This window comes from Geotrypetes seraphini, chromosome 2 (assembly GCF_902459505.1).
Source record: "Geotrypetes seraphini chromosome 2, aGeoSer1.1, whole genome shotgun sequence".
Classification (NCBI taxonomy): Eukaryota; Metazoa; Chordata; class Amphibia; order Gymnophiona; family Dermophiidae; genus Geotrypetes; species Geotrypetes seraphini.
The window spans coordinates 328989626-329009445 of NC_047085.1; the positions used below are offsets into that span (position 1 = coordinate 328989626).

General features: G+C 44.0%; 1 protein-coding gene across 4 annotated transcripts in view; it reads right to left on the bottom strand.

Moving 5' to 3' along the window:
- LIMD1 (LIM domains containing 1) overlaps positions 1 to 19820 on the bottom strand; it is a 141212-nt gene that overhangs the window by 48157 nt on the left and 73235 nt on the right. For all 4 annotated transcript variants that reach the window (XM_033930181.1, XM_033930183.1, XM_033930184.1 and 1 more), the window contains exon 4: positions 15206 to 15307. In XM_033930181.1, the coding sequence (XP_033786072.1) occupies positions 15206 to 15307 (102 nt within the window). The remainder of the gene's footprint in view (positions 1 to 15205; positions 15308 to 19820) is intronic.

Sequence of the window (19820 nt, forward strand, 5' to 3'; positions counted from 1 at the left end):
CAGAGGGTGTGTGTGATTTAGGAGCAGGAGTTCTGCTCCCAGTTACAGCCTGTATTGGGCAGTATCCAGAATGAACTTTGTGCCAGGCCTCACTGTGAAAAGACAGTCATAGTTTCACTGTGTCTGCTCAAGCCAAGCCAGATGGCTGCAGATCCGCCCTGGGTAAATTTCCTCAAAAGGGTGGTAAATAAATAAAATATCAAATGTGCCAGATCACACATGAACTAGACTCAATTTGCCTAAACCCACCAGTCTAACAATGACCTGCTCTTAGATATAAAATACACAAACATAAGGATTTGTCTAAGATTGCTCTTAGCCTGGTGGATCTAAGTGAACTGAAGGACTGCAAAAATAACAAATTTAATTTTATTTCTTTTTTTCCCAGGCACTGGCTTTGTCTGTTTTCCAATCAAGCTTATTTCCCCCCCCATTTTGTCCTTTTATAAGTCTGCCAAATCCATCTGCGCCCGACACACAGATGAGTTTATACGAGGGCGAGGCCAAAAAAAGTATCCCCCTAGAGGTTTTCCCCATTTTTTTCACCATAAGGACATAAGAAATAGCTTCGCCGGATCAGACCCTAGGTCCATCCAGTCCGGCGACCTGCACCCGCGGAGGCCAAGCTAGGTGTTCCCTGCTGAGAAACCTTGTTTACTCGTATCCCCCAATGTGATTTGCAAGAAGGTGTGCATCCTTGAATCCCAGAATGTTGGTCTCCATCACGACCTCCTCAGGGAGAGCGCTCCAAGCGACCACCACTCGTTGTGCGAAACAGAATTTCCTAATATTTGTCCTGGGCCTGGTGCCCCTCAGTTTCAGTCCATGACCTCTTGTCCGAGTCACATTTGACAATGTGAATAACGATGTTTCTTGCTCTATTTCGTCAAATCCTTTTAGTATTTTAAGTCTCTATCATGTTTCCTCGCAGTCTTCTCTTCTCACTTTGAATTTCAATGAGAAATTTTACATACTTACTTATTCATCATACTTATGTCTTACTATTAAACAACATTTAGGGCTCAGAGAGAAGGCTTCCGGTTCAGGCGCAGGACGCACGTAGGAGCCTTTTCCCACAGCTTTGTGCACTGCAGCATTCAGGGAGCCGGCCCGAAGACACCGCGTTGATCGCACCATGGACCAGCGGCTGAAGAACACTGTCTTCTGCTCGATGGACATGCCGGCAGAAAATTTCTGTGGACCAGTGGTTGAAGAACACTGGTCTAAACCATTTTGAATACTGGGGCCCAAGAATATGGTGCAGCTGCAGTGCTATGTGTTGTAGTGTGGAAACCTCAGCTTGACATCCCAGACCTGGTTGGCAGAGGAGATGTTCTGGGGAACAGCACTGATGGTCTCCAAAAGTAGGGATGATTGGTCAGCGCTAGGTTGCGTCTCTGCCATGTTTGGAGAAAATGTAATGTGTGTTGGAGGATGGCAGGGCGGCAAGAGAAGAGGAAATTAATCAAGACAAGTCTATAAGATAAAAGAGAATTTGGGAATTTTATTTATTAAATAAAAAAAAAAAAGAAAATTAAAACTGACAAGGCTGTGATCAGCAGAATCAAGGGTTATGATCCAGAGCTAGCCTCAAAACAGTGTGGATCTTTAAAATGAATTTAAATAAGGCTAGAGAGGCGTCAATTCCAGGCATATGGCACCGTGAGGTAGAAAGAAGTGTGAAACTGGCAGAGGAGAAGAGCACAGAGATGAGTGATTTACATGATAAGTGGAGTTTATGAGGAGAAACAGTTAAGAAAGGAGAGGTACAAGGAAGTCAATAAGAGAAATTTGAACTGTCTGCAGAAATTGACAGGGAGTCAAAGACGTGTCTTGAGAAGAGGGGTTATAAGTGTAGCGATGCTGTTGAATAAACATTGTGCAGCAGAATTTTGAACAGATTAAAGAGAAACAATTCAGTGGGAGACCTGTGAGAAGCAAGTTAAAGTAGTTTATGCAGGAGGTGATAAAAGACTGGGAAGGGATTTTGGCAGTATATTCAGAAAAGAAAGGGCCAATTTCTGGCAGAGTTACAGAGGAATAAACAATATGTTTTAGCAGTAGTTTGGATGCCTCTGAAAAAAAAAAAGAGAGAGAGTAGATAACGCCAAGGTGATGGGCTGAAAGGAATGGGAGGATGACTGTTATTTACGGAGCTAGATAGAAGTATAAGAGGATGATTTTCAGTCCCTTTTTCCCCAATATATCCACAGCACTCTCAGACTTCCCTTAGAAAACTCCAAAAACACCACTGCCTTAGTAATTTCTCCATCTTACGCATACTTTGCAGGTCCAAGGTATGCAGTATAAGCAATGTGCAGTGATTTAGGAATGAAATCCATGCCTGTCCTTGAGCTGGCCACCCTAATCCCACCCCAACTCTGTTCCTTTTCACATAGGGAAAGTACATATGCTGTGAAGAGTGCATATTTTTCATTCTTTCTCCTGCAGGGTGGGATGGAAGAGGAAAATTTCATAATCTTTTTTTTTTTCTTTTGTATTCCTTTGGGTGAACACAGTACTCCCCCAAAATTCACAGGGGTTAGGTTCTCGGAGTGACCGCGAAAAGTGAAAAACTGCAAAAAAAAATGGATGTGGTACAAAAATGCCCTTCCCACTCTGTTTTTGGCTGCTGCCATTGGTCGCCGTCGGCTGGAAGGCTCCATTGTGCAAGCAGGTTCTACCACTGCAACTGCCACCGATCTCCTCTCTCTCTCCCCCCCTCCCCAATCTCCCTCACAGCAGCCGCGCTGGAAGAAGTAGGTGCCGTTGTAGCAGCTGACGGGCCAAACTCCATGGCGTGAAGGGTAGTGGTGTTGGAGGGGGCAAATGAGCAGCAGCAACGGGCGCTGGGAACCGTGTCCTCAGTCGCCTCCCACATGGATGCAAGCTGCTGCTTCTCCTCATGGGTCCTTCAGCTCAGCGCAAGCCCTTATCAAAAGCAGCAGGAGGAAGAAGAAAAAAAATAAATAAACGCGAATGATTGAGGCCGCGAACGCTGAACCGCAAATTCGCGGAGGAGTACTGTACCCGTTTACCATGAAAATCCTTTTGAAAACTGCCCTCTCAGAAAATGTATTCTCAAAGCTATTTACCCAGCTAAACTGGCCTGCCTGAAAAATGTTCTCAGAAGACAGTGTGAGGCCCTGAAAATGCAGAAAATTGGAGATACAGTGGTACTTCGGAATCCGAACGCCCCAGAACTCGAACGACTAGGAATCCGAACTTTTTTTGGTAGTAAATTTTGTCTTGGAATCCGAACGCCCTGCACATTGTATGTGCCCCAGAATCTGAATGCTGCTTTGGAATATTTGTTAATATTTTACCTTAAAATCCAGTGTATTTCCTGTTAAAATTTGAGTTTGTGGGACCCAGGAACGGATCAATCCAGTTTCTATTATTTTCAATGGGAAAAACTGTCTTGGAACTCGAATGGGGTTCTGGAACAGATTAAGTTCGGATTCCAAGGTATCACTGTATTTCTGGAGCTGTGTTTAGTCCAGGGGACTACATTGTGAGTACAGAATAAAATTTTCAAAGCTGCCTGCAGAAACAGGTGGCACGAACATTTAAGCAAGCAAATCTTTTTAAAAAATAAGAAAAGTTACATAGTTGGGGAAGTATGCAGAAAATCACCTATGTTATGAAGGCAACCTAGACACCTGCGCATCTTTTCTGCACAGACTCTCAGCTATTTCTATCAGCACATAAATTCTCTCACATAAATATACCCCTGCTCTGAAGAACTTGTATATATGTCTCCACATGAATTTATAAAAATGTAATAATCTCTGGAAAAAGATGGCTAAAGTCACCAGAATTTTAAAAACTGAGGGGCTCATAATCGAAAGAGAAAAACATCCAAAAACCGGCCTAAGTCGGCACTTGGACGAACATTTCTCAAAAACGTCCAAGCGCCGATAATAAAACCGGGTTTTGGACGTATTTAAAAATGACCTAGGCCTACATAGTGCCGCTCAACGTCCAAAGCTAAACGGGGCGTTTTGGGAGGCGTGGGCCGGCTTAGACTTAATCATACGGCATGTATAACCGAAAGTTTAACAATAGAGCCTAGATGGAACTTGGACGTTGTGACTTAGACCACCTAAACTCACCAGATAAGAACTGCAAACACATAACACAGACCCCCCACACACTACCCCAGTGATCACCAACCCCCCTACCCCCATAAAAATTTTATTAACAACTTTAAACTTCAGCCTCCAGATCATCATCACCTGGCTGCCTGGCATAGGAAAGCCTATTCGTCCAGCCCAGAGGCAACTGAAGTCGTCTTGGGGGTGGGTTAGGGACCCATAGAGAGGAGGTCCTATGCCCATAAGCCCCTGTAATCACTGCATTGATACTGAAACATGTGCATTGCCCTTTACATCCCCAAAACCCTTTTTTACTGGCATATAAATGGCTCCTGCAGTCTTATGGGCTATTGGGGTGGTAGATAAGTGGGTCTAGGGGATTCTGGAGGTGGTTTGGGGGGCTCACCATCACTTATAAGGGAGCTGTAGTGAGGAGAAGCCATAACACCCTTTTTGTGAAGTTCACAGCAGTGCCCTGTAAGGTACCCCACTATTTGGGTGTGCAGTCCATCACTTTGCAGACCCCTCCCACGTCCAACAGGGCTTGTTCTAGGCGTTTTGGACTTGGACAGAATGTTGGACAGAAATGTGGTATAAAGATAGATGATTTAGTGTCTTGGACGATCAGATCGGCAGGACGTATAATTAGACAATTTTCAAAAGTAAAAAAAAGTTGGACGCATCTTTCGAAAATGTGTCTTAGGTTCTTTTTAACTTTGGACGACTTGCGAGATGGATGTAAATGGACTTAGACATCCCTTTCGATTATGCCCCTCCATGGTTTTCATGAATTCTGTTAGAGTGAACAATTTGTAATACACAGTCTAAACCCCATCGTTATAGAAGTTCACACATGTAACTTTTGTAGCTGCTTATGAACCCATGACATGAACCACTGGCTATTAATATTTTGGATTTTTACTTTAGTCACTTTTATTACAGACAGTCACATGTATAAGTATCTAATCTAAATTTCTCTATCACACTTTTCCAGTACAGGTTCAAAATGATTTACAAGCGAAGAGGCCCATACAGTGATATGCGGAATTACTGTGACATAAACATGTCAAAATACAGACTTATGAGTTTACATAGGGAAATATAAAGTCAACAAAGTGGGTTTACAGAGGTGTTAGTATTCAAGGGTCAATCACTGAAAAAAGTTGCCATAACTGAAATGATTGAATGTCAGTTAGCATTGAGATTATATTGCTGATTGTAAAAATCTGTCAAATAAAAAAAAAGTTTTCATTTTTTTTCATAATCTGATGTAGTTCAACTCTGGTGATGGTAGGAAGGTCAATCTAGGTTCTAGGTAAATAGGGAGAAAAATGCTTAAGTACCTGAATAAATTAATGTAAACCGTTCTGAGCTCTCCTGAGAGAAAATTGATTGAATGAATGAATGAACAAATGTTTGTATTTGACTCCTTTGGATGACGGGATAATCAGCTGGTGTGTGTCGCAGATTCTAGGTGATCAGAAAAAAGGTTTGGAAAAGAGGTGAGTTATTAATTCTGACGTGTTGGCGTGTAGGGTATGGAACATAATGCGGGATATATGCCTGTATGTCACAACTCTATCCCATTTCCACTCAAATTATGCCCCTGAGATCACCGGTGCACAGACTGCATGAATGTGTGTGTGCTCTTCTTGGCACACCCACTTCTTCACATGCAAGCCCCTGTATAATTTTATTAAAGTCATTTTTCACGTGTATAACCCACTTAATAGGTAAAAAAAATTCTTTATAAAACAACCTCGTAACATTCTTTGAAAATTGCCTACCAGGTTTACCTTGAAATCTGCCCCCCTTGAAGTGATTCCACAACAGTGTACAACAGGTCAGTTTCTAAAGCCAGATATTTTGACCCCGAAGGTACAGAAGGCCATATACTGCTTTTTTTGCATTTTTACAATGTTCTAGATGCGAGAATAAAGACAAACTTTGTAAATTTAGATCAGTAAGAGCTGAGGCCTAAAAATGGAAACAAGGAAGCAGCCAGGTGCAGTCGGCCATTCAGAAGATGGCACATTCACACAAACAGGAAGGCGATTACTTAAATAGGGGGAGGTGGTCACAAAGAAAGGAATGCATGTCGGCAGGGCCGGATTTTCCTATAGGCTAACTAGGCTTCAGCCTAGGGCCTCAAGATCCGTGTCACATTTTTTTTATAAAGGTTAGTACCAATAACAACATGTTTCATTTAACATATTGATATATATCACAGTAATGATATATTTTATTATCTCTCATGTAATTTACAAACTTAAAAATGGGAGGTGAAAGGGCCTCATAAGTGGAATAGCCTAGGGCCTCTTTTCATCTAAATCTGGCCCTGCATGTCGGCATGGAGAGAAAGAAGGTTTCATACTCTGAATCTAGCCTGACAGGTTGGAAAAGAACCTGAGCGTTAGAAGAAAACAGAGTAGGACTATGGTCATTAATGAGCAAAAGGTGCAGTGCCACAGGGACACTTCTAATACAATACAATGCTATTGTTTATAAACCAACAAGTACCATATAGCTCGAGCCCCCTGTGAGAATGTATAGAAAATTAAATCAATAAATAAATTGTGGACCGCAAATTACAACAACTAGTTGATTGCTAGGAATTAAAGTATATAAAATTATTATACACACTGTCCATGGCGGAGTATCCTAATGGTTAGAGCAGTGGGATGAGAACCTGGGAAATGGGTTCAATTCCCAGTGCAGCTCCTTGTGACCTTGGGCAAGCCACTTAACCCTCCATTGCTCCGGCTACAAAAACTTAGGGCTCCTTTTACAAAGCCGCGTTAGCAGCTTTATCGCACGCGACTTTTTAATCACATAGAAACATAGAAACATAGAAAGATGACGGCAGAAAAGGGCCACAGCCCATCAAGTCTGCCCACTCTATTGACCCACCCCATTGAGTGCTAGTGACCCAGTTCCTTAACTTGACCCTCGTAGGGATCCCACGTGTATGTCCCATTTATTCTTAAAATCAAGCACGCTGGTGGCCTCGATCACCTGCACCGGAAGTTTGTTCCAGTGATCTACCACCCTTTCCGTGAAGAAATACTTCCTTGTGTCACCACTAAATTTCCCCCCTCTGAGTTTGAGGGGGTGCCCCCTTGTGACCGAGGGTCCCTTGGGAAAGAATATATCGTTTTCCATCTCGACGCGACCAGTGACGTACTTAAATGTCTCAATCATGTCGCCCCGTTCTCTGCGCTCCTCCAGGGTATAGAGCTGCAGTTTGCCCAGTCTTTCTTCGTATGAGAGACCCTTGAGTCCGGCGACCATCCTGGTGGCCATCCGCTGGACCGATTCAGCTCGAAGCACGTCTTTCCGGTAATGTGGCCTCCAGAATTGCACACAGTATTCCAGATGAGGTCTCACCATGGTTCTGTAGAGTGGCATTATGACTTCAGGTTTGCGGCTGACAAAGCTTCGATTGATACATCCCATCATTTGCCTTGCCTTAGATGAGGCCTTCTCTACTTGTTTAGCAGCTTTCATGTCTGCACTGATGATTACCCCCAAGTCCCGTTCCTCTGACGTCCTAGCTAGCGTTTCTCCATTCAAGGAGTATGTTCTGCATGGATTTCCGCTGCCGAGATGCATGACCTTACATTTATTAGCGTTGAAGCCCAGCTGCCATGTCGAGGACCAGTTTTCCAGCGTGATCAGATCCTGCGTCATACTGTCCTTGAGGTTGCTTTCACTTACTATGTTACACAGTTTGGCATCATCGGCAAACAGTGATACTTTACCCTGAAGCCCCCGGGTTAGGTCTCTTATGAATATGTTAAAAAGGGATGGACCCAGGACTGAGCCCTGCGGCACTCCGCTAGTCACCTCCGAAGTCTCAGAGAGGGTGCCGTTGACCACCACCCTCTGAAGTCTTCCACTCAGCCAATCATTGACCCATGCAGTTAGTTTCTCACCCAACCCCATTGATTTCATCTTGTTTAATAGTCTACGGTGTGGGACACTGTCGAAAGCTTTACTGAAATCCAAGTATACTATGTCCAGAGCCTCTCCTGAGTCTAGTTTTCCTGTCACCCAATCAAAGAAGCTTATAAGATTAGATTGGCATGACCTGCCTCTTGTGAATCCATGTTGACAGGGATCCCTTAGATTCCCTTCATCCAATATCGAGTCTAATTTACCTTTGAGTAGAGTTTCCATGAGTTTACACACTATTGATGTGAGACTCACAGGTCTGTAGTTCGCTGCCTCTGCTCGCGCTAACCCCCGCGCTAGCCAAAAAACTACCGCCTGCTCAAGAGGAGGTGGTAGCGGCTAGCGCGGGCGGCAGTTTAGTGCGCGTTACACCGCTAATGCGGCCTCGTAAAAGGAGCCCTTAAATCGTGATCTCACTAGGAACAGAGAAGGTATCTATATATAATAAATGCGAAGTGCTTTGGTTGTACCACAGAAAGGAAGTATATCAAATCCACCATTTAAAATAATAATTATAAACTCTTCTAAAAGTCAAGGAGCAAAAAGTTTTTGAAATGACAACGTATTCGATTTTCACCATTGCTCTTTGGTGAAGACTCAGGGTACTGGATGGAGGTCGCAGCTAGCCTAGAACACTCCCATCTCAACTCAAAGTGACCATTTTACATACTCTGCGGTCCTGTAAGAGGGAAGAAATACCTCTCCTGCCGCGATCGTTACCGGTGCAGGAGAGGGGGGGGAACAGGTTGCCTGGGCAGCTGAGCTGATCGCGGCAGCCACGATCAGCTCAGAGGCCCGATTAGGAACTTATACTTGTTTTGACTTGGTGGAAGTCAAAACATAAAAGTTCCATCTGGCAACCTGTCAAACCTTTTTGGTTCAGATCTACCTGAACGTAAACTGCCTTTGACAGAGGAGGCGATAGCTCCCTAGTAAACTGCAGACATTCCACCATATATCTTTTCAATAACTTCACGCTAGAAATAGACACACTGAAGGGAAAATGAATTACTCAAGCATTTTTTCCACCAAGAGCAACTCTGAAGAGATTTTGTCCTTCTGGCTCTAATCAAACTATTTCTGGCAACCACAGAATTGAATAAATCAATTTATATATTAAAAAAAAAAAAAAAATACAAATAGGAAAGGAGTCATGCAAACTCCTGAGCATCCAGTAAATCACAACTCAAAAATGAACACTGTCTTGGTCCTAAGGAAAAAAAAATTTCGGTCAACAAAAAAACTGGAGAGAAAAAAAAAAGACATTAGCATACGCTCACAAGCAGGGTTATCATATGTCTGGATTTACTTGGATATGTCCTCGTTTTAGCGGACTGTGTGGGGTGGTTTTTGAAAACCTGACAGTTTGTCTGAATTCAGGAGCTCAGGGCCGTGTCTGCCCTGTCCCACTTTTCCTCAGAAATACACATATTGAGATCTTTAAGTCAGTCCCAACATGCTTTATAATGAAGACTACCGAACATTTTAGTAGCCTTCCTCTGGACCGTCTCCATCCTGTTTATATCTTTTTAAGGTGTGATCTCCAGAACTGCACACAATATTCTAAATAGGGTCTCACCAGAGTCTTACACAAGGACATTATTATTAGAGAATGACACGGTGGTTATTACCCGCGGCTAGCCACGGGTAACCCGCCGAAACGGGGATAGAAAAAATAGTGGTCACTGTGGGACGGAGACAAGGCTATTCACCATCCCGTGGAGCAGTGAATGGTCTTGTCTACGCAGTGAGGCAATCACAGATCGTGCGGTCCAGCAGCCCCCACCCTCCCGATCGCAGCGTTCCGCCATCTCCCTCCGACGACCTCACCTTAGATGCTGAGTTTGCCGACTTTCTTTTTCGCCCAGGCGCACGCTTTCAAAAAGCCGCGCACACGCGGCTGCTCCAGTTGTTCAATCTTCTCCTCTCCTGCAACTTCCTGTTTCCGATTGCATCAGAGGAGAAGATTGAACAACTGGAGCAGCCACGTGTGCGCGGCTTTTTGAAAGCGTACAGCTGGGCAAAAAAGAAAGTCGGCAAACTCGGCATCTAAGGTGAGGTGGAGGGAGATGACGGAACGCTGCAATAGGGCAGGAGGGGGCTGCTGGACCGCGAGATCGCGCTTGTTCCCGGCTCACACTAGGAAGGAGGGAGTGAAAGGGAAAGAGATTCTGGGCCAAGGGGATGAAGAGGGAGAGAAAGAAACCCAGAGCAGGAAAGAAAGGGGAGGACAGGCAGGTGAGCCAGATGCTGGAAGCAAGGAGGGGGGGGGAGAAAGAGGGAAAGAAGCTAGATGGCGTTGCGGAGAAGAGACACATTGGTGTGGAAGAGGAAGAGAGGGGAAATCTGGACACAGGAAGGTAACAGAAACAGAGGGAAAATTATGTGCATAGGGCATAGGGACAGAGACATAAAGGGGACATACATGCCATGGGGATGGTATATGGACACGGGGGGGGGGGGGCAATGCCAGATACATAGGGGAAATATTAGAAATAGGGAAAATAAGAACACAGAAGCGAGATGGTTTGTGGTGATGGGATGGGGACCGAGCTCGCAGGCTCCAGCGGCTTGCACAAATTACATTGTAACGCACCACGAAGGTAAGAGGGAGGGAGATAGATAGTTAGTTCGCGCGAGGGGAGCTGAAGGGTGGTAGAAAGGAACAGATGGTGAAGGAGGGAGGGAAGGGTGGTGGTGGAAAGGAATAGAACAGACATTGAAGGAGGGTGGAGAGGAACAGACGCTGAAGGGAAATGTGGAAGACAGAGTGGGGAGAAGATGCTGGAAGGGAAGAAGACAGATGCCAGACTATGGGGGAGCGGAGGGAAGAAGATGGGTGCCAGACCAATTGGGGAGGGTGAAGGGAAAAGCAAAGTAACAGAGCAAATGGAAGACGCAGAGAGAAGACACACAGTGAATGGAAGGAATCGAATGAGAAGATGAGGAAAGCAGAAACCAGACAACTAAGGTAGAAAAAAAAAATTGTATTTCTTTTCTTTTTTTTTTTTTTTTGCTTTAGGATAAAATAGTATATTAGTTGTGTTGATAAAAATTTATAAACAAAGCCCTGCTAGCTGAACATCTCTTTCTCTAGTTCAGCAGCCAGAACTTTGATTTATAAGGAAAGAATAAGCTAAATATTGCAGTACTGAGGCTTGTGTGGATGCTGCGGGGATGAGGCAGTGAATGAGATGGCAGTGACGGTGACGGGGCGGTGAAGGGGACGGTGGGCTGGGGACAGGGCAATGACAGGGACAGATTTTTTTCCCCCGTGTCATTCTCTAATTATTATCTCCTTTTTCCTACTGCCCATACCTCTCACTATGCACCCTAACATCCTTCTAGCTTTCACCATTGCTTTTTAAACCTGTTTGGCCACCTTAAGATCATCACATACTATCACACCCAAGTGCCGCTCTTCTTTTGTGCACAAAATTTCTTCACCCACCTAAACTTTAAAGCTCCCCCAGGTTTTCACAGCCCCTTGCATTTCTTAGCATTAAATCTTAGCTGCCAAATTCCGGACCATTTTTCAAGCTTTGCTAGGTCCTTCCTCATGTTATTCACACCATCAGGGGTGTCTACTCTATTGCAAATTTTGGTATCATCCGTAAAGAGGCAAATCTTACCAGACAGCCTGTCAGCAATATCATTTACAAAAATGTTAAAAAGAACAGGCCCAAGAACCGAAACTTGTGGCACACCACTGGTAACATCCCTTTCTAATCTAATCTAATACAAAACTTGTTAATCGCACTATACGAAAAAGGTTTAAGGCGATTTACATTCAAAGAGGTTGTAACATCTATGGGAAAATACAAAAGCAATCAATAATTAAAGTATTATCATAACATGAATATTACAACAAGTCATATAAAAAAGTTTTCACATTTTTATGAAACCTTAATTACCGTATTTTCTCGCATATAACGCGCGCGTTATACGTGGTTTTTACGTACCGCGCATACCCTTGCACGTTATACGCGTGAGCGCTTTGTACAAAATTTTTTTTACATAGTTCCCCCCCTTCAGGGTGGGGGTGCGGGTGCGTGCGAGCGGTCCTTCGGGGTGGGGGTGCGAGCGGTCCTGCGGGGTGGGGTGAATCGGACGTCGGGGGGCATCAGGCTTTCAGGGTGGGGACAGGACTTCAAGGGGGAGAGGAGAGTCGGGGCCGGCGAAAGGAGAGTCGGGGTGGCCAGAGGAGAGTCGGGGTGGGCGAAAGGAGAATCAGGCAGCATGCGCGGTATACGGGTGTGCGCGGTATATAAAAATTTCTGTACATAAATTTGTGTTTTTCGCGTGCTATACCCGTGTGCGCGTTTTACACGGGTGCGCGTTATCTACGTGAAAATACGGTAATTTATATCAGTCCTAATAACATCATTCAGATTACTGGCGCAGTCGCTGATCCTATCTACCCTAGATTACTGCAACATCGCCTACCTGGGTATCCCAAAAGAACAGTACAAAAATTAAGATTAGTGCAAAACACTGCAGTTCGCTTGATCTTCGGACTGAGAAAAAAAGACCGCATTAGCCCCTATTACAAGAAATTACACTGGCTACCTGTGGAGGCGCAAATACTGTTCAAATTTTCTTGTATCTGCTTCAAACAAGTCTGGGGCCTAGCACCTTCCTACCTGCAAACACAGTTCACTCTACATAACCCCACACGAACAACCAAAAACAAAAACATCTTTGCATACCCAAAGATCACAGGCTGCAAATACAAATCCTTCCTAGACAGAACCTTCATGTTCCAAGCAAACAGACAGCAATCCTGGCTGGGAAACTACATAAATAAAGTCAGACAAACCTACAACACATTCCGAAAATCAATTAAAACCGTTCTATTTGGCAAATTCCTTGCTTAATCAGATCACCTCTCTCAGGTATTTTTTTTTTCTTCCCCTTATAACCCCGTTGTATTATGTAACATCTTTCTTCTCTCATGTATTCTTTCCCCATGCTTCTCCAATTCATGATGTAACTTCCTTCTTTCTTGCATTTTGTAATTCGCTGATTGTCCAACCTTCTTTCTATGTGAACCGCCTAGAAGTCAGTTTGACTATGGCGGTATAGGAATAAAGTTGTTATTATTATTATTATTATAATGTACAAAGGTACATTATTCTAAACTGTAATGGCAGCGTAAGCAAAAGAGGAGTTGAACTGTCATTTATACCGTACTCCCATCTGCGAAAAATATAGTAATAAAATACCACATAATCTGGTAGAAAAATAATGTAAGTGAGAAAAAAGTAAAATCAGATTATTTGAAGATGAACTATGCAAGAGGATATCTCTGCAGCCTAGTGCACCAACCATTAGGCAACTCCAGGAACCTAGTTGTTATTCTAACTGGACTAGCCTTAAGATCTGAAGCTGTCATACTTTTGGAAGGGGTCAGTGACCACTGGGAGAGTGTTGGGGGGGGGGGTCATGACTTCAATCCTGCAGTGGTAATCTAGTCAATCTGGGAAGGGTTACCAGATTTTTCATCTGGTACAAAAGAACACGTGGCCCTGTCCCGTTCTGACCCCAGGCTCGCCCCCATTACATTCCCAGGTCCATCCTGCTCTGCCCCCAAACCCACCCCACTCCACCACCCCAAACCCAGCCCCACACAAACTTTTTCTCTTCGGGCCAGGGCTGGAGTGCATCTGAACATGCATGCACAGATGTATCCCAGCCCTGGCCCCGATTACACCAGTTTTTCAAAACCCGGACAAAGTGCTGGGTTTTGAAAAGTCATCCGCATGCCTGGACATGTCCTCTAAAAGATGACATGTCCGGGGATATCTGGCACCTTTTCGATATTATTTGTTACTGAAACAGGTCTAGCCTCAAATGTCCAAATTTTGCTCTGCACATTTTCTATGATGTTCTATTATTGCAGAAAAACATCCAAACCATAAGCCCTCCCTAGTCCAGCCCAAATCATGCCTCCAACATGCCCCCTTGAGATTTAGACACACTGCAGATGAACAGAATAGGAAGCCATCTACGAAATGTGTATTTTACTATCCAGATGAGAAGCTCCTTCAGGACTTTCCACACTTTACATTGGTTCATAGACATAATCGCGGAAGACAAAGGCGCGCGCCGACAACTGAGCGCAAGACGGAGGCGCGCGCCGAAGAAAATTACTGTTTTGTTGGGGAGCCCCCCCACTTTACTTAATACAGATCGCGGCGGTGTTGGGGGGGGTTTGGGGGTTGTAACCCCCCATATTTTACTGGAAACTTAACTTTTTCCCTAAAAACAGGGAAAAAGTGAAGTTTTCAGTAAAATGTGGGGGGTTACAACCCCCCAAGCCCCCCACAACGCGGCCCCCCGTCGGAGCCCCTAAAAACAGTAATTTTCTTCGGCGCGCGCCTCCATGCTGCGCTCAATTGTCTGCGCGCGCCTTTGTCCTGGCGTGCTTTTGACCTGACACCCTTTACATTACTTGACTGAGGAAGACTACTGCAATTCTCTATTGAAAGGAACTTTTATCACTGACATTTGTTGTCTTCAATTACTCCAAAATACCACTATTTGACTGATTAAAGGTGCACAAAAATGGAATCATATCACCCCACTACTAAGGAAGGATCATTGACTGCCAATAGCTCACAAAATCTTTTTCAAGATTAGTATATAAACTTCTTCATTTTGGGACTCAATATATTATTCCATACACTCCACCTAGAATGCTATGATTGTTCCAACAGAATGTTTTAGTTGTACCATCCTTTTGCTAGATTCATTTGGACTCAATGCAACATCCTATCTTTAGTGTAGCAGGCCTCTTTCTATGGAACAGTTTACCAAATTATTTACGATGAGAACTCTCTTACACTCGTTTTAGGAAAATTTAATTTCAGAATGTCTTTGGTACCCAGTAAAATAGGAAGTGGACTCCAGCTCAGCAGATGCATAGACCTTTATAACACTACTTTTAATTTTCTATTGATATTTTAATTGATGTAACTGTTTTTCTTCTTTTATTCACTACTATTTTATTATGTTACATTTGTTGTAAACTGCTACGATGGATTGTCGAAACTGGTATATCAAGCAAACTAAACTAAATAGAACATTAATAAGATGTGCCATTTTTGAGATGCCCCCCTCTATCCCATAGTTTTGTTGGTGGAGATACTTACTGCATGCGCCACAGGTGAAGCAGCCATCATGGTACAGGTTCCCCATAGCCTGGCAGGCCTGATTAGCTCCATATACACCTTTGTTGCACTTCACACAAGTCCCTGAAACAGAAACAGAGAACAAGGTCAACAATGATAAGCACCGAAGACAAAACAAGCCACAACAGAGCAACCATCCACGGTGCCTAGTGCAGAATTCTGAGGAGATAGAATTGAGAGCAGCCTGGTGCAGTTGCCAGTAATTGCAGTTTGGTACCTTCTGGCTCTAATGCAATGGTCTGAGTTTCATTATATTCACAAAGAGGCAAACTAACCCATTTCTCAGAGCAAGTATAGAAACATTCACTGGACAACTGGAAAACCAGGGATGTGCCTCAATCTTCCCCTACTACCCGTACAGCTTTTGAGAGCAAGGCTAGAAAAAAATCTATACAATAAAAAAGGGCAAATAGCTCAACTGCAATAAAATACACAACATTGCCAAATACTCTAAGAAATTAAAAATGTAAATTGTTGAACAAAACACTCAGGGAAGAAGATTTAAAAAGAGGGAGAAAGAAAGCACAAACGTAATACATGATCAAAATAAGAAGGGTACAAATTTTATTCTAAACAAAATTTTAAAATATAAACAATAAAATATATTCCGTAAAAATGAAGCAACAGAGCCAAGAAAAAGTCAGGCGAGACAACTTTCTAAGGAAGCTAAATTAGCTCCAGATATTCAAGGCCAGGGCACTAGCATTGAGGTTAATTTAAATTAAGGGCTCCTTTTACGAAGGCGCGTTAGGGCCTTAACGTGCGGAATAGCGCATGCTAAAATGCCGCATGCACTAGCCGCTACCGCCTCCTCTTGAGCAAGTGGTAGTTTTTCAGCTAGCGCGCACTCTGGTGCGTGCGTTAAAAACACTAGCGCCCCTTCATAAAAGGAGCCCTAAGTGTGTGGGGTGCAGTGGTTAGAGCTACAGCCTAACTCCTTGCAGTTGTAGGTTCAAATCCCACACTGCTCCTTGTGACCCTGGGCAAGTCACTTAATCCCATTGCCCCAGGTACATTGGATAGAGTGGGAGCCCGCTGGGACAGTTAGGGAAAAATACTTGAGTGCCTGAATAATTTGTATTCCGCATGCGGAATATAAATTATTTAAATAAATAAAAATAATGATTATGCTGACCACCGGAGGTTATGTGGGTCTTGCCTGAATATTGGCTGGGACCTGCATTAGATTTATGAGCAGGTCTGGATTTCCCATCCCACTCCCTGGAAAAGCCCTCTTCCAATCTATAGGCAGGCCGAAACTGGGGGGAGGGGGGATTTCCCCAATTTCGGCTGAAACTAATAATGTGTAACCACTTTTGGCTGAAACCGAAACTTATCACTTGATTTCGGTCAAAACCAAAACTCAAAACTAAAGTTTGGCTGTGTAAATGTCACTATGAAAATGACCTTTTTGCAAAGGAGGTCACGATATGAGGCTTAAAGAAGGTAGGCAATGGAGTAGTTTTACTAAATATTTGTTCTTAGAAGTGATGGATGAATAAATAGCTTCTCAAAAATTGACACAGTTCCACACAATATGAGCACAGCAAGGTGCAGTGGATCACTGGGTAAAGAGAAGGGGAAGCTGTGAATCAACTGGGGTCAGTGGTACTGCACCAGGAAGGAAGATGGGCAGATTGGATGGGTCTTACCATCCTTGCCTGCCCAATGTTTGCATGGGACTCTCTTGATACAAAGCAAAAATGAACACGGGACAAGTAGCTGAAATGTGGACTCAAAGAAGGTGATTCGTCTCAAGGCAGGGCAGGGCCAACCACCAATGGCACTCTTACTCGAAAGAAAAAAGCACGATAATATATGCAATGAAAACAAAGTATCAGAAATCAAAATAAAACAAGTTGAAAAGTGCACACATATAAAGAGAGAAAACGGCACATTTCTCCTTCCTCTGTTTGCAAACTCATCCATGTCTGTTCAGGGATAGGCTGTGAAAGCCATGGTAAAAGTGTGTCAGGTAGTATTTGTATAGAGCCTCTGAAATAGGCACTGAGTGAAACAGGTCTAAAAAGAAAGAGACATGGAAGTCAGAACTATGAAGAAAGTAGCACACAGATGTTTTTTAAGCATCTAGCAGGAAAGGGAAAAGAAGGTACCAAGCCTCGAAAAAAACAAAAAGAAGCACTGGAGATGTTCAATCCAACCAGGTAGTCAATGTTCCTTTATTAACAGTTTGTATCAAGGTAAAAAAACAAGCAAAATGCCCAGAGGCAGAGTCCCAACTAGGATCCGAGTTTCAGCGAAAACACTGCCTTCCTCAGGGGACAATTGTAAGCATGTCGGCATCTCTTCAACCAAAAGAAGCACCAAACCATTAAAAAAGGAACATTGACCAGCTGGTTGGATTTGACATCTCCAGTGCCTCTTTTTGTTTGGGGTTTTTTTAAGCATCTAGCAACCAGGACTGTTCTGAGTTCACACAGGCCACCGCTGTCATATTGTCCAAGAAGACTCCGACTACCTTGTTTTCCAGATCCAACGTGGAACAACAGAAGATCATCAGACAACATGGAGATTAAAGTCAGATTTATTTAAGGTGCTCCCAGGAACTGTGTCCAAAGTGTTTCACCAAACAAGGATGCCTCAGGGGCATCATCCGCCACACCCCTTCCCTTCCTTGTTTAAAAGCAGACTGAAAACTGACCTTTTTGATACAGCCTTCAATCCATAACCCTACTCCACACTAGTGCTGCCTGATTCAGGAAAAAAAAAAATGATTTGAATCGATTTTTTGATTCAATTTTCCTGCCCAATTGGGTGTTGTTTTCAAACATCCTGGTGGGTTTATTTTATAGCCTCTTCACCCCCTTTTGCCCTCTCCTACCCACACTGGTACTGTGGTGTAAACAAAATAAACAAATAAATACTTTTCCTCTCTCTGTTAAATCCTAGCTCATGTTCACGGTCTAACACCAGCTCTGGAAGGATACACATTTCAAATCTGACATACAAAACAGAAAATAAAATTATTTTTTCTACATTTTGTTGTCTGGTCATTTTTCAAATCATGTTGGTCCTAGGCTCTGGTTGTCTTCTGATAACTCGCTTGCCAGTGTCTCCTTCTTTCTTTGTGCTAACCATCCATCTTCCATCTCTGTCCTCCCCTTATGTTTCCCTTCCCTCCCCCGAAGGTCTGGTATCTTTTCTTTTTTTTCATCTCCATCCCCCTACAGCTGCAGCAAAGGACCCCACCATCCTCAGATCCACCATCTCTCCTTTTCTCAACTACACTTTCATCCAGCATTTCTTCCTCCTTCCCCACCACCCCAGGGTCCACCAGCTCTCCCTTTCCCTTCTCAACTACTCTTCTATCCAGTATCTCTAGCCCCACCCCCCTCCACACCATCCCTTGTGTCCAACTTCTCTTCCTTTTTGTTCCTTCCCTCCCCAAATCCCATTGCCCATCTCTCTCCCTCTCCTCTGTTTTTAGACCCATTATTTCTTCCCCCTCCCCCCAGCCCAGTATATGCACGTCTCTTTGAACCCCCCTTCTCTCCCTCTGTGCACTTCTACATCAACCCCCCCCCCCCAGGCCTGCATGTTTCCCCAGCTTATCCTGTCCACCATCCATCCATCCTCCAGCATCTCTCTTCTGTGTCCCTGTCCCTATTCTCCTCTCCTGTAGTGACCCCTTTTTGTCCCTGTTCCTATGCTCCCTACATGCCCAACATCTTTTCTCTGTTTCATGTCTCTTTCCATATCCAGCTTCTTCCTTCTCTCTTCCTTATTTCCTGTATCCCCTTCCCAGGTATAGGCTTTCTCCTACTATCTCTCCTGCCATCCTGCACCCTGCCCACCTACTTTGGAGCAGTATCTGTCCCTCTTGTACCCTTCCCCTTGTGGTCTTGCATTTCTCTCGCTCTCTCTCTATTAGTCCTTATAGGTTAGAGTGATTCCCCCCCCCACACACACACACACCAACCCACTATACCCACCTGTCTACAACCCCAATAGTCCTTATGGCTGCACCTATATGGCAGCAGAGTAGGGTTGGGGGGGGCTTTGGTGGGCTCACATTTTCCACCATAAATGTAGTGGTTAGAGTGGCTTAAGGAACTTGCTACTCCTCTTTATGATCCACTAGCTCACCCACCAGGCTACTTAAGACACCTGTGTGCAGCTCTACTAGGCACCACACCCATCTCACGCTCTGAACGTACAGCGGCTGGAACATCTCACTAGACATACAGAAAGACGGTTTTGATTATCGGCACTTGGACGTCCTGGCGATTAGGACATCCAAGTGCTGATTAAGGATGCTTTTTGGACGTCTATGTTTTTTGATTATGGGCCCCATAGTAAATGATGGCAGATTCATGTGTCTATGTTTCATCTAACAGACATCTCCTCTGCATTCCTCCCCCTCTTTTTGTTTTGGTCTCTCTCTTCCCTTCATTTCATCCCAGATCTGGCATCTCCCCTCCCCTCTCTTACTTTTTCTTGCCCCTTCTTCTTCCTCCCTCTGCACAGGCCTAACAGGCATCTCTCAATCTTCAACATACGAGTATAGCAAATGTGTTATACTGCCCCCTGCGAAGGCCTGCCCCCCCTCCTGTTG